The sequence below is a fragment of the Galeopterus variegatus genome, unplaced genomic scaffold (assembly GCF_000696425.1).
Source record: "Galeopterus variegatus unplaced genomic scaffold, G_variegatus-3.0.2 Scaffold11986, whole genome shotgun sequence".
Taxonomy (NCBI): domain Eukaryota; kingdom Metazoa; phylum Chordata; class Mammalia; order Dermoptera; family Cynocephalidae; genus Galeopterus; species Galeopterus variegatus.
In genome coordinates, this window is record NW_007738097.1 from 16,754 (window position 1) to 30,943 (window position 14,190).

The window sequence follows — 14,190 nt, forward strand, 5'->3', positions numbered from 1 at the left end:
TGTGTTATCTAATCATAGAAGCTAATAAAAAATAAACAAACTCCAGTTGCACACTGAAGGTCTGGGCAAGGTAGCATGAGAGGGAGTGGACAAGAAAAAAATGGGTGACAAGACGAGGCTCAACAAAAAGTCCGGAGTCCTTAGCAACTGGCTGGAAGTTACAGAGGAAGAGGAGTGAGGCTGGAGAACTGGAAAACTGGGAGCGCAGGCAAGTCTGGTTTCATAAATTCTACACTGGAAAGGACAGTGATTTTCCAAGTTGGACTATTAGGTTGGCAGTTCCAGATCAAGCAAAGAGCCGAGGTCAAGATGACAGATGTGAAGTTGGTAGTCATCCACGAAAACATGATATTCAAAACCATGAGATTTATATACGAGGGAACTTCAACAAGGTCATGGAAAAATAGAATTAAAAGGTATGAATCTTTCCTTGAACATGTTGAAGTACTTCATATAAGGCGGATGAAATAAAAATAAAAAGGAAAGGAGTAAGGTAAGGCCTGTGCTTTCTAGAATATCTTATCTAGATATTCAGGAAATATCAGGCAAGAAAAAGCAGAACCACCAAAGGAAACAAGGAATAAGTTTTAAAAGAAGAGCAAATATTTTAGGGTCATAAAAAACAAAGAAGAAAAGTTCAGTATCCAATAATAATAGGATGAGGCCTAAGGAGAAGCCATTGTGTTTGACTAGAAGGACATCGCTGGTATCCTACGGCAGGAAGTTTTTGTTCAGTCCTTGGGTCATAGGTTGCTATGGTTTGAGTATGTCCCCTCCAAAATTCAGGTGCTGCTGATGTGATAATATTAAGAGGTGGGATCTTTCAGAGGCAATTCTGCCATGAGGGCTCCACCCTTGGGATTAAGGCCCTTATACAACGGATTAAAGCCCTTGCTTTTCTGCTCTTCTGCCATGTGAGGACACAGTGTTCCTCCCCTCCAGAGGACGCACCTCTCACCAGACAACTAAACCTGCTGGCACCTTGATCTTGGACTTTCCGGCCTCCAGAACTGTGAGAAATACATTTCTGTTCATTATAACTTATTCAGTCTCAGGTTCTCTGTGATAGCAGCACGAACAGACTAAGATGTAACTCAAATGATGAAATGTTGGGGGGGAGGGGCGGGTAATGAGGAAGGAAAATGGCAATAAAAGCAAGAGAAAAACAGTCCTTACAGAGAGGCGGCAGGGCCAGCTGAAGGGATTTTAAGGCTGGCTGAGGGAAGCCTGTCTAAGTTGAAGTCAGAGGGCAGAGCTGGTGGGGGTGATGGCACTCATGTCTCCTCTCTGTCGTGCACATCAAACCCAACCAAGCTCTGCCTCAAGCACCTCCTCCTGCCTCCCATTTCACCATCCTCTTTCCACCCTCTATGGGATCTATAACTTTTTGATTCCTACCTCCTTGCCTTCAGACCTGCCATTCCCAGCTTCTAGCACTGTCTACCTGGAGTCTCCTCTTAACTCCTTTTTGCAAATTCATATCATTACCCCCTTCACTAGTTCACTTAAGGAAGTCTTCCCAGATAACTCCTTCTGATTGTACTGATTTGTGTCCCTCCTTGATGTTTCCCTATCCAGTATGGTGCATATAATGGGATTTTTCCATAAATATTGTGCTCTAACTACACTTATTTCTCAGATAATCAGGCTTAAGATGCCACCTCATTTATTCAATGTCATTTTCTGTTATAGGTTACTATCAAAAGATCAAGTGGTATTTCTCTATACACCCAACGTTTGTCCAAAATATATAATCAACCTATAAGTGGGAGAACTCATAAATAATAATAGGTTATTTGGGATTTGGGGGGAAATTCTCAATCCTGTCTCCTCCTTTAAACAAGATATCTTATTCTACTCTGATCCTCAGAGCCCAGCACAAGGGTCTGGAACTTCGGAGACAATTTTTAAAGGAAGAAAGGCAGGAAGGATGGAAGGAAGGAGATGGGGAAGAAGGGAGATAAGGGGAAGGATGGGTGAGAAATTTCAAGCAGTAGATACTTCTCAATGAAGAATCTGCACAAAAGTAGATTGGCTCCTAACATAAGTACTTATGATAGTATTATTCGCAATAGCAAATCTACTGTCCATCAACAGAGACTGGTTAAATAAACCATAGCACACCTATGCAGTGGAGTCCTAAGCAGCTTAAGAAATAATGCAAAAGCTCTCTGTGAAATGGTGCAGAAAGGTCTTCAAGATATGGACCAGTGTGTGTAGAATGCCATCATGTGTGTAAAGGCAGCAGGGGATGAGAATAGCTATTTGTGTGTGTTTGTATATGCATAAAGAAATTCTGGAAGAAACAAATGAATGATGGGCACAGTGGTGGGAAAGAGGAGGAAGACTTTTGCTAAATACTCTTCACTCAGGGGGAAGAGGGTAGAATGACTTGAATGTATTATCTTTTTCCAAAAAACTCTTTTAATAAAAATTGGTTTCATTTTTAATGGTTTCTACCCCTTCAGGAAAGAAAAGTACACACCCATGACTATTGTCGGCATAGAAGGGCCCAGAAGAAAGAGGCTCTGATGCGAGCTTACCGATTGATCTTCCTCTTCTGCTGTGATTTAATCACCGTGCTTTCCTCATCTCTCTTCTTCAGCACCTGGAAGTTGTACTCTAACTTCTCTTGGTTTAGCTGATAAGTTGCTTTCATATGCTGAAGCTGTTGCTCGAGGATCTAAAGTTTAAAGAAAAATGTACTAATTGTCCCTAGTATAATTTGTTGTGCCCCAGCGCCTCTGACAGGGACAAGAGCCTTGACCTGGAATCTTAGAAAATCTATCATTAGAGGCAAATTACAGGCCAGACAGATAAAATACAAATCAATCAACTGCAAGCTGAAGGCTGTGTACCTAAAGACTAAGAAAGATCATAGTTAGAACTTTCAAGTCCAACTAACTCTAGTACTTTGCATGAAACCTTTTAGAGACATGAGCAGCCCCAGGAAAAACACCATAAAAATTAATATTGCCACAAAAACTTGAAATTTCCCTTCTTTGACCTTCCAGAGTGGCAGTGTTAACAGTGTTTAGCAACCCACATTCTTTTTTTTCTTTTTTCTTTGTCTTTTTTGTGACCGGTAAGGGGATCGCAACCCTTGGCTTAGTGTCACCCGCACCAGGCTCAGCCAGTAAGTGCACCGGCCATCCCTATATAGGATCCGAACCTGCGGTGGGAGCGCCACACTCTCCTGAGTGTGCCACGGGGCCGGCCCCACATTCATTTTTAAAAAGGACAGACACAGGCATCCTTCTTGGATTTCCATTAGTTATATTCATTCATTTAGCAAATATTTATTGAGCGCCTAATATATGTCAGATACTTTTCTAGGTGCTGCTGGGAAAACCCTGGTGATAAAGGCATAGTCCTGCAAGGTCTAGGACAAAGACCATGAACAAGCACTAGTAATGGAAAAGTAAGAAAGAATAAGCACTGGGTAATATGGGACCAATATGAGGAGCACTTTCCTTGGCTTTGAGGGACCAGGGAAGGCATCCCTGACAAAATGGCATTAGCATGTCCACCTGAGACCTGGAGGATGAGTAGGAGTTCCTCAGGTGGCACCTGATGGGGAGAGTTCTAGGGAGAGGAAACAGCATATGCAAAGGCACAGAGGCAAGAGAGGGAGGGGTGCTTTGGGGAACCCACAAGCAGTTTAGAGTGAGCAAGAAATGGCCAAAGAAGGGCTGATACAGCAGCAGAGCCTCACTGTGCTTGAAGTCAGTGGACGGCCACTCGAGATGTTAAGCTCGGGAGGAAAATGCTCAGTCCAGGCACTGTCAAAAGATTGCTCTTACAGAGAGGCAAGGCTGGAGGGTGGGCAAACACAAACCAATTGGCATGCCCCTGCCTCTCCTGAGGGGAATGCAGGGGTGGAGAAGGCAAGGGAGTGTAATCAGATCTTGACAAAACAGCCACACGCGGCGCTCTCTCAAGCTCCTTCCCATCTCCCTCCACGAGGCTACAGACTCTCCGTGGAATCAACAAAGGAATTGATTCCAAGCAGCTAACACATCCCCCCTTTGGCTCATCCTCAAGGACAGTAACCAGCTAGGAGGAGAATAAGGAATCATCAGGTCAGGAGGCGTGCCATTTCCACATTTGGTGTTGAATCCGGTGATCTCCACGTTGTAACCAGGGAAATTAGTCAAGTGGATTCTATTTAACTATTGCAGAGATTCTTCAATCTCCATTTTGAGACAAGTATTTGAACATCTTCAGAACAGAAGGCTGTAACATCTATTTTTAACAGATGGTAAATGAAGAACCATATTGTTCCCTGAGGTGATAACTAAATTGTACCTCCCAACTTCTCCACTTATTCAGTTAATTTTTATTTACTTTTTCTAGTTATATACTCTCCATTGTAAAAACTTTATCTGATTGCAAAAGCAATATTTGCTCATTATAGAAAATTTGGAATGTACAGAGATGAAAAAGAAGACATAGGAGAAGGGGGAGGAAAAACCATCTATAAAATCCCTACCCAGGGCAACTTCTGCTAACATATTGGTGTGTTTCCCTCTGGTGTTCTTTACATAGCTGGATTCTGACTATGCCTACAATTTTCTATCCTACTTTCCTCCCTTAATATTACAGTAAGAATTTTCCATGTTAGTAAAGTTTTATTTGAATGGTGCATAATACTTTTATATATTATTTTATCATATATTAAATATTTATGATATGTTTATCATATATCATAATATTTTATCATTTCCCTATAGTTGTATATTTATATTGTTTGATAATTTTCAATATTATAAAAATAATGTTGGGATAAATTGTATATAAAAACTTTGTGGTATTTTCTTTATTTCCTTAACGTAGATACTTAGAAGTGAAATGACTAGGTCAAAGGTTCTCAATAAATTGCTTTCCAACCAGCAATTCATGGTTTATATGCCCACTGGGCATGGGAGCAAGTGCCCACCTCACCACACCCTGCCAGCACTGAGCAGGGCCAGCCCTTGGGAGGGCGGTTGGGGTAGGGCAGGGAGATGCTGGAAGCTATACATGACTCTTCCCGAGCATGAATAAAATTTAATTTTGAAATTTCTGATTTGAATAACATTGTAAAGGGCCTATTGAAGATGCTCAGCATAGCCTCACTTCAAGTTCAATTATCAGGCTGAGTCATTCCTAGGCCCTGTCCTCTCCCAGCGATGGCTGTGTGTCTACTAGGGAAAGAGACTCTCAGAAGTTCTTCTTGCAAAGTTAAAATGTTATATGTCCCCATTCTTCAAATTAAACCAGCCCTACTGTTTCAAATATGACCAGCCCTGGTCACAACCAAGCAAGTCCAGAATCAGAACACAAACCAAACATGCANATCATCAGGTCAGGAGGCGTGCCATTTCCACATTTGGTGTTGAATCCGGTGATCTCCACGTTGTAACCAGGGAAATTAGTCAAGTGGATTCTATTTAACTATTGCAGAGATTCTTCAATCTCCATTTTGAGACAAGTATTTGAACATCTTCAGAACAGAAGGCTGTAACATCTATTTTTAACAGATGGTAAATGAAGAACCATATTGTTCCCTGAGGTGATAACTAAATTGTACCTCCCAACTTCTCCACTTATTCAGTTAATTTTTATTTACTTTTTCTAGTTATATACTCTCCATTGTAAAAACTTTATCTGATTGCAAAAGCAATATTTGCTCATTATAGAAAATTTGGAATGTACAGAGATGAAAAAGAAGACATAGGAGAAGGGGGAGGAAAAACCATCTATAAAATCCCTACCCAGGGCAACTTCTGCTAACATATTGGTGTGTTTCCCTCTGGTGTTCTTTACATAGCTGGATTCTGACTATGCCTACAATTTTCTATCCTACTTTCCTCCCTTAATATTACAGTAAGAATTTTCCATGTTAGTAAAGTTTTATTTGAATGGTGCATAATACTTTTATATATTATTTTATCATATATTAAATATTTATGATATGTTTATCATATATCATAATATTTTATCATTTCCCTATAGTTGTATATTTATATTGTTTGATAATTTTCAATATTATAAAAATAATGTTGGGATAAATTGTATATAAAAACTTTGTGGTATTTTCTTTATTTCCTTAACGTAGATACTTAGAAGTGAAATGACTAGGTCAAAGGTTCTCAATAAATTGCTTTCCAACCAGCAATTCATGGTTTATATGCCCACTGGGCATGGGAGCAAGTGCCCACCTCACCACACCCTGCCAGCACTGAGCAGGGCCAGCCCTTGGGAGGGCGGTTGGGGTAGGGCAGGGAGATGCTGGAAGCTATACATGACTCTTCCCGAGCATGAATAAAATTTAATTTTGAAATTTCTGATTTGAATAACATTGTAAAGGGCCTATTGAAGATGCTCAGCATAGCCTCACTTCAAGTTCAATTATCAGGCTGAGTCATTCCTAGGCCCTGTCCTCTCCCAGCGATGGCTGTGTGTCTACTAGGGAAAGAGACTCTCAGAAGTTCTTCTTGCAAAGTTAAAATGTTATATGTCGGGCCGGCCCGGTGGCGCACTGGATAGTGCGCCGCTTGTCCCGAGCATGAATAAAATTTAATTTTGAAATTTCTGATTTGAATAACATTGTAAAGGGCCTATTGAAGATGCTCAGCATAGCCTCACTTCAAGTTCAATTATCAGGCTGAGTCATTCCTAGGCCCTGTCCTCTCCCAGCGATGGCTGTGTGTCTACTAGGGAAAGAGACTCTCAGAAGTAAAAAAAATAAAAATAAAATGTTATATGTCCCCATTCTTCAAATTAAACCAGCCCTACTGTTTCAAATATGACCAGCCCTGGTCACAACCAAGCAAGTCCAGAATCAGAACACAAACCAAACATGCATGGGCTGGACACTGAAGGGGGGTGAGGGATAGAGGGAGGCATTGGTCTATGAGGTGGCTCGGCATAGAAATCCAAGAGAAAAGCTCCATGTTGGATGGTGACAACCTGAGGAAGTATGAACACTCACAGGGAAGGAGGGCCTCCAGAGCTGCTTTGGATTTTGAATGACGAGTGGCTGTTCCAGTCTTCCCAGGCACTGACACGCGTGGGAGCCCTGAGACCCAGTGTACCTGAGTGCTCTGCTGATTCTTCTTGTAGCTTTGCAATGAGCCCCATCACTAAGACAGGATTTCCCAAACTTACTTGGCCATAGGATATTTTTATATTTATAATAGGAGAGCATGTGAGCTACAAATGCAAGCTTTGTCCCATGAACTCGCATGTGAATTTCATCCTTAAAGGCAAATGATAACATAATAACAACTATGTAAAGGGACTGTATTTTTTCCTACATATTTTAAAATAAATTGAAAGGAAAAAATATCGGCATCACTTTTTTTGTTTGCTTTGTGAAATCACTTCTAGTATCTCACCCAGCCAAACACAGTTTACAAAACTCTGAACTAAAGCAATTTGCTCAGGTCTTTTTGCTTGCGATCTGAAAGAACTTGAATCTGTGCTGATTTTATAGGGGAAAAAAAAAAACCTATCACCCGATTGTTTTGATTTACACTTCTTTGCTTCGACATGTGATGGAATGTTTATTAGCTGTTTTTATTTCCTCTCTGGCAAACGTTCGCTCAGTTCTTTGCTAGAGCATGTTCTTAGGGGACCAATGCCTGGAGGCCCTAGCAATGCAACACGCACCAGGGCTGACCATCTTTACCAAATCACAGAAACAGGACAACTTCCTGCTGCCTTCACATTTATGATGCCACTTAGGAGCTATTGGCGGTTCAGTCAGTGAACTTACAAAATACTAATAGTCTTGAGCCTCTTAGAGCACAGAGTCTACAGTGGGCAGTGCCATGATTTACTCCATGCATCATTTGTTTTCCCACCTCATGCTCCCCGTACACTCGTGATAATTTTATTGTTAAGTGACAGGTTTTAGTCTCAATATATAGTCTTCCTTGATTGTCATATACGGAACACGGTTTTAAGAAACTGAAATTGATTTTGTTAAATGTCTGTGCTTACTGCTCAATCATCCAAAGGTATTTCGCAAAGTTGTAATTTATGTTCCCAAGACTAATGGCAAAACTTGATNTATTGGCGGTTCAGTCAGTGAACTTACAAAATACTAATAGTCTTGAGCCTCTTAGAGCACAGAGTCTACAGTGGGCAGTGCCATGATTTACTCCATGCATCATTTGTTTTCCCACCTCATGCTCCCCGTACACTCGTGATAATTTTATTGTTAAGTGACAGGTTTTAGTCTCAATATATAGTCTTCCTTGATTGTCATATACGGAATACGGTTTTAAGAAACTGAAATTGATTTTGTTAAATGTCTGTGCTTACTGCTCAATCATCCAAAGGTATTTCGCAAAGTTGTAATTTATGTTCCCAAGACTAATGGCAAAACTTGATATTTGGTTTTCATGAATAATTTATAAAGATTACGATCTAACCTGCCACAAAAGTTCTTCAATGTTAAAGGTAGCACAGGCATTGATTACACCTTCCCCTTTTCTACTGTGGCAGTAGGAGCTTCTGTAGAGCTGCTTTGGGGTGCCATCTCCCGCCCATAGGCTCAGGAAAACAGGCTACCATCAATGCCCCGGCAGAATGGAAATTTAAAACAGCCTTTCCCTTCTCAGCTGACTCTAGAGCTCTCATTGGGCCTCTTCACCACCAACCTCAACCCTAGGATGAAAAGGCAGAATCCCATTTGGAAGCACAGACCAGCAATTTCCTCTTCTATCACACTCTTACTTCTGCCTTTCTTTCTCACCACTCGTTCTTTTACACTATTTATGTAGCTTGCTTTCTTACTCCATGGATTACATGTTCCTTGAGGGCAAGGACTATAGCTTGTTTACCTCTGTGCTTTGCACAATGCAAGTTAGTCATCCAAAGGTATTTCGCAAAGTTGTAATTTATGTTCCCAAGACTAATGGCAAAACTTGATGTTTGGTTTTCATGAATACTTTATAAAGATTACGATCTAACCTGCCACAAAAGTCCTTCAATGTTAAAGGAAGCACAGGCATTGATTACACCTTCCCCTTTTCTACTGTGGCAGTAGGAGCTTCTGTAGAGCTGCTTTGGGGTGCCATCTCCCGCCCATAGGCTCAGGAAAACAGGCTACCATCAATGCCCCAGCAGAATGGAAATTTAAAACAGCCTTTCCCTTCTCAGCTGACTCTAGAGCTCTCATTGGGCCTCTTCACCACCAATCTCAACCCTAGGATGAGAAGGCAGGATCCCATTTGGAAGCACAGACCAGCAATTTCCTCTTCTATCACACTCTTACTTCTGCCTTTCTTTCTCACCACTCATTCTTTTACACTATTTATGTAGCTTGCTTTCTTACTCCATGGATTACATGTTCCTTGAGGGCAAGGACTATAGCTTGTTTATCTCTGTGCTTTGCACAATGCAAGTTAACAATATTTGTTAAATAAATAACTTATATTTAATTTTCTGTGATTAATATTCTGGTATTAAAGGTAACAGCCACTAAATGTGAAATAGACCACTGTATAATTTTAAACAAGCATATAAGGCCTAAAAATAAAAACATTTGTTTCCTCCATCAAGAATTAAACTGTTTCTACAGTTTTATTTTGGGGTGGTGGGTGGGGGTGTTAAAATCCCAATCAAGTGCTTAATATTTCTAGGCTTCTCTTTGCTCCAGTTATTCATAACGTGACCTTTACTGGCAGTAAGCACTTGAAAAGTATACATTCATTATTTTACTTCTTGCACTTCACCCATCACACCAAATCTGTGGCTCCTTCCTATTTTTGTGGTTTACAAGAATTTTAGTTCTGTATTTTAGAACTGATAGAATGCTATGAATTAGTTGGGAAGAGCAAATTTGACGTTGAGCTCTGTGCTGTATCTTTTTGACAAACGTTATTGCTATCTGATTGAACATCTACTGAAAGTACTCCTAAGAGGCACTATGATAAAGTTCAATCTACTAAAATATCCCACATGTTGCAACACAGGTAATCCCCAATTTGATGATTTTTTTTCCCAGTTAAAGGGTAGAAAGTAGTACCATGTACTCTCAGTTTCCTCTAACACAGGAAAGAACGGGGATGCAAAGAGCCACAGCTACTTTCCCACTCTGAATGTCTCCATCTGCCCACCTCCTGCATACACACACTCCACCATCAGTCCATCTGGACAGGGACAGCAAGACAGCCAGGTCTCCCAGGCTCCCTGCCTCTGTCCCTCACCTCTCTAGTTTTACCTACCTCCTACGAATTCCCCCCGTCATCTCCCCATGTCCCAAACTTTTTGGCTTCCTTCAAGTATTTGAACATTGGATTAAGAACATGAGGTTCCACATATCTCACCGTTTGAGGCCAACCGTGTGTACTTTTGTCACAAACTATTAAGGAACCAAAATAAATTCAGAAAGCTTAACAATAGACATTTTCAGTGAAATCATAACATGTAAAGCCCACATGAGCAGGACTGCTCTGTTACAGCCTTGTACTGTTCTGTCAGTAACTCACTTCCATGCCATTAATAGGAGAAAGACCCAGAAAAATGCTCAAGATTGTAAATATATTTTGTAGTTCAATGGGGTCTTTTTATTTAACTTCATGACATAAAGCTACAGGAAGAGTAAGAACTGAAATTCTACCGAAGGCTATGCGGAAGAACTTCAATCTAACATGTTCTTCTACACAAAGACTGAAATGAATAGACTGTGCTTGAATATTAACATGCAAATACATTACATTTCAATGTAGTTAGAGGACTGGCCAGCTAGCTCAGTTGATTAGAGCACAGTGTTATAACACCAGGGTCAAGGGTCCAGATCCACATACCAGCCAGCTGACAAAACAAAAGAAAGAAAAAAGAAAAAGAAAGTGGTGCTTATAACATGAAGGTCCCAACTAACTCCAGACACATACAAAAGTTCCACTTCTAGCATGGCAATGTAAGATGCTCCATGGCTCTATTTTCTAGTAAAACTGCTAAAAATTATTTTTTTAAAAAAGTACAACTTTAAAAAATCTCTGTAAATGGTCCTAAGGGCATACAGCAAATGAAACAAAACAAAACCCAAAAAAAAAAAAAAAAAAAACAAAACAAAACCCAATAAATGTAATTAGAGATGCATTTTTTTAAAACTGGTGTTGAAACATAGAACCCTATGCTTGCAAAGAACTTTAGAAACCAGAAAGTCTAACCTCCTACTACTGCAGGAATCCTGCAACATGGAAGAGAAACAGTCATTCAGCCCCTGAATACTTTGAGATAGAGGACTCTTTGTTTCGTGGGACACCCTTGTCCGTATTGGAAGGTACTAAGTACTAGAAACTTCTTCCTGATGGTGAGTCAGAACCTGCCTTATTGTAATTTCTAACCATCAGTCAGGGGGCTGTTTGGAATAATGGGAATGATATAGCTTTTGAGCCTGATAGAACTGGGTTTGAATCCAGGACTTCCATGTACTAGACAGAAAGCCTTGTCTCTGAGCCTCAGTTTCCTGATGTGTAGAATGATGTTATCAACTTCTCACTTTTGTGTTATTATGAGGACAGGAGATACCATATGTTAAGTGTCTGGAATATAGTTGTAAAGTAAGGCAAATCATAACTAAAGCCAAAATGTTTCATTACTTTAGATATTATTTTAGTTACACTAAGTTTCCATTTACATTGTCAGAGCTAGGGTTCAGACCCTCCAAACCCATTGTACAGACTGGGTCCCCAGACCTCTCACACGCAGGCCCACACTAGGTAACTGGGAAAGATTCCAGGAGCTGTTGACAGATAACATGAGCTCAGTCCTCAGCTTCCTCAGCAGCAGCAGCTTACAGGTTCGGCAGCAGCAGTGGCCTTGCAGAGGGTCCCAGGGGCAGTAGCAGCAGCAGCCTCTAGCAGCAGTAGGGGCATCCCAGGGCTGGGAGGCACCATGGATCAGAGCCACTCATCCTTATACTTAAGTCCATAACCCAGGACACCTGGGTGCACATGCTCAATTGCACTAGACGATAACCAAGGAACACCTGAGCGCATATGCCTATTTACATCAAATGCTCGGTAAGATTCTGAACATCTGAGGGGCCCTGACCATTTTCCTATATTTTCCCAACAATAGTAGACACTCATTAGATGGTTGCTGTCATTAGCAGTTGTAGTTCTAGTTTTGGCCCTGTGACACAGCTAACTCGCCCTCCAGGACATTTTCCCTTTGCGAGGCTAAAAAGAATAATTATTTCAACAATTCTTCACATGCCATGGTTTCTAGACCCCAGTAACATCTGGGACGTTCTCCTCTACTGGTTTCTTAAAGAAAGCATACCTCTATGTATATCCTGTACATGAGCTCCTTTGGATATTATCATTGAAAAGAAAGCAGAAAATTAGTAAATATTTGTTGAACAAACTACCTCTAGAACATTATGGGTAGTAGCTAAAGATGAAACATGCACAGGTGTTTGCCATCTTCTCTGCCACCCAGACACCCTAAGTGGGGCACAGCTGTCGCACCTGCACATCCTGCTCCAGCTTGATCTTGATCATGTTGTACTCTTCGCAATCCCAGATCCTCTGCTTGTTCAGCTGCTTCTCATACTCATCTGCTTTCTTAATGCGGTTGATAAGATACTCCAGCTGAAGACACAAGAAGACAAGAGGCAAGTTAGTGATCACCCTTTCCCCAACTCAGTCCTTCAGGTACCCTGATAAGGGTGACACAGTGGAGAGTCTGGAAGTTTCATGACTCTGGAGGGAGTCTGGTGGCCCAATGCCTCAAGGCTTTGAACTCTTAGGTTATAGCTTGTATCACTTAATGAGGTCCTTACTCCAGAAACTCCAAGAGGAATGCATTAAGAAACTAAGCACAGACCTTGCAATCAGATATATTTATATTTCTAAAAAGTCCATTGGTCAAGTCACTTTTTTGTTCTTTACATCTCTGAAATAAAGTGATAATCCCACGCCCTTTTAAAATATGTCTTAAAACACCTTCTTAGGCCACAAATCTCCACAGCTGGTGTAGATACCCAGGAAACAAAGGAGAAAATAACAGGGCCATGGAAACCATAGCAAGCTGCACAGGTGCTACTTACCACCAAAGAGACAACCCCACCTGCAAGACCACACTGATTAACTATGAAGTGCAGCAATGAACATAGGCTGTAGCAATCCTACCCAAGATAAAAAAGCTAGCAAATTCAACCACAGTAGCAACCACCCTGGGCACCCTCCCACGCCTGTCTGCCTGCCCTTTACCTCTTTGGCATTGTGGGCCTGCAGTGCCCGCTCCCATTTCTTCTTATTACTGGTCAGTAGCTCTTGTCGTTCCATCTCAAATGCTTTCTACAACCAAGAAGGAAAAAGGCTCTTGTGTCTGTTTTGATTAGGCAGGTTCCACCAGTATCAAAGAACTTTTAGAAAACTGCACAGGTGCCATGTCACCAACCACATAGACAAAGTCAATCCAAATGCAGCTTTGCCAGGTTTCATGAGATCAAATGACTATAGAAGGAGTTGCGTGGAAATGAGGTGTTATGAAGTCCATGCTTCACACAAGTTTAGAGAGGAAATGTGCCAATAGTCCCCTGGCTTAGTTGATATCAGAGGCAGGGAGCTGGAGGAAGGCCAGTGTCCTTGTTAGCAGTCACAGAGCAAACCATGGCACATAATTCAGCCATGACTAAGGTTGGTGCATTGCCATGGCTGGGGTTCCCAGGGAGCAGAGGTGGCAAGCAGCTCACAAGGGCTAGGCCTGGGAATGCAGAAATGAGTCTCCAATAATGAGAGAGGCCCCCACCTTCTTGGCTCTCTTCCATCTTGGAAAGGCCTAAATCTCAATCTCAATCTTTAACATTTCATTCAAATTCAAAGTTCTGATTCCTGAATCCTATTTGGCATGCACCTTCCCCATCCCCCAACCCAACTGCCAAATAAATGGCTCACATATGCCTTATGGTTATGGAGTACTAACCTCCCTCCTTCACTCCCCAACCCCTTTACCTGCCTTACTCTCTTTTAAAACGCTTATTACCGGGCCGGCCCGGTGGCACACTGGAGAGTGCGCCGCTTGGGAGCGCGGCGGCGCTCCTGCCGAGGGTTCGGATCTCATGTGGAGACCGGTTCCCGCTCACTGGCTGAGCGTGGTGTGGGCGCAACACCGAGGGTTGCGATCCCATTGCTGGTCAGTAAAAAAGACAAAAAGGAAGAAAAAAATAAAATAAAATAAAAT

General features: G+C 41.5%; 1 protein-coding gene across 1 annotated transcript in view; it reads right to left on the reverse strand.

Annotated features, from left to right (window-relative positions):
- LOC103610895 (dynein regulatory complex protein 1-like) overlaps window positions 1–14,190 on the reverse strand; it is a gene marked incomplete at its 5' end in the record, with an annotated part of 36,717 nt that overhangs the window by 11,055 nt on the left and 11,472 nt on the right. Inside the window, 3 exons of the mRNA XM_008594957.1 lie at window positions 2,544–2,683; window positions 12,474–12,596; window positions 13,218–13,304. Of these exons, the coding sequence (XP_008593179.1) occupies window positions 2,544–2,683; window positions 12,474–12,596; window positions 13,218–13,304 (350 nt within the window). The remainder of the gene's footprint in view (window positions 1–2,543; window positions 2,684–12,473; window positions 12,597–13,217; window positions 13,305–14,190) is intronic.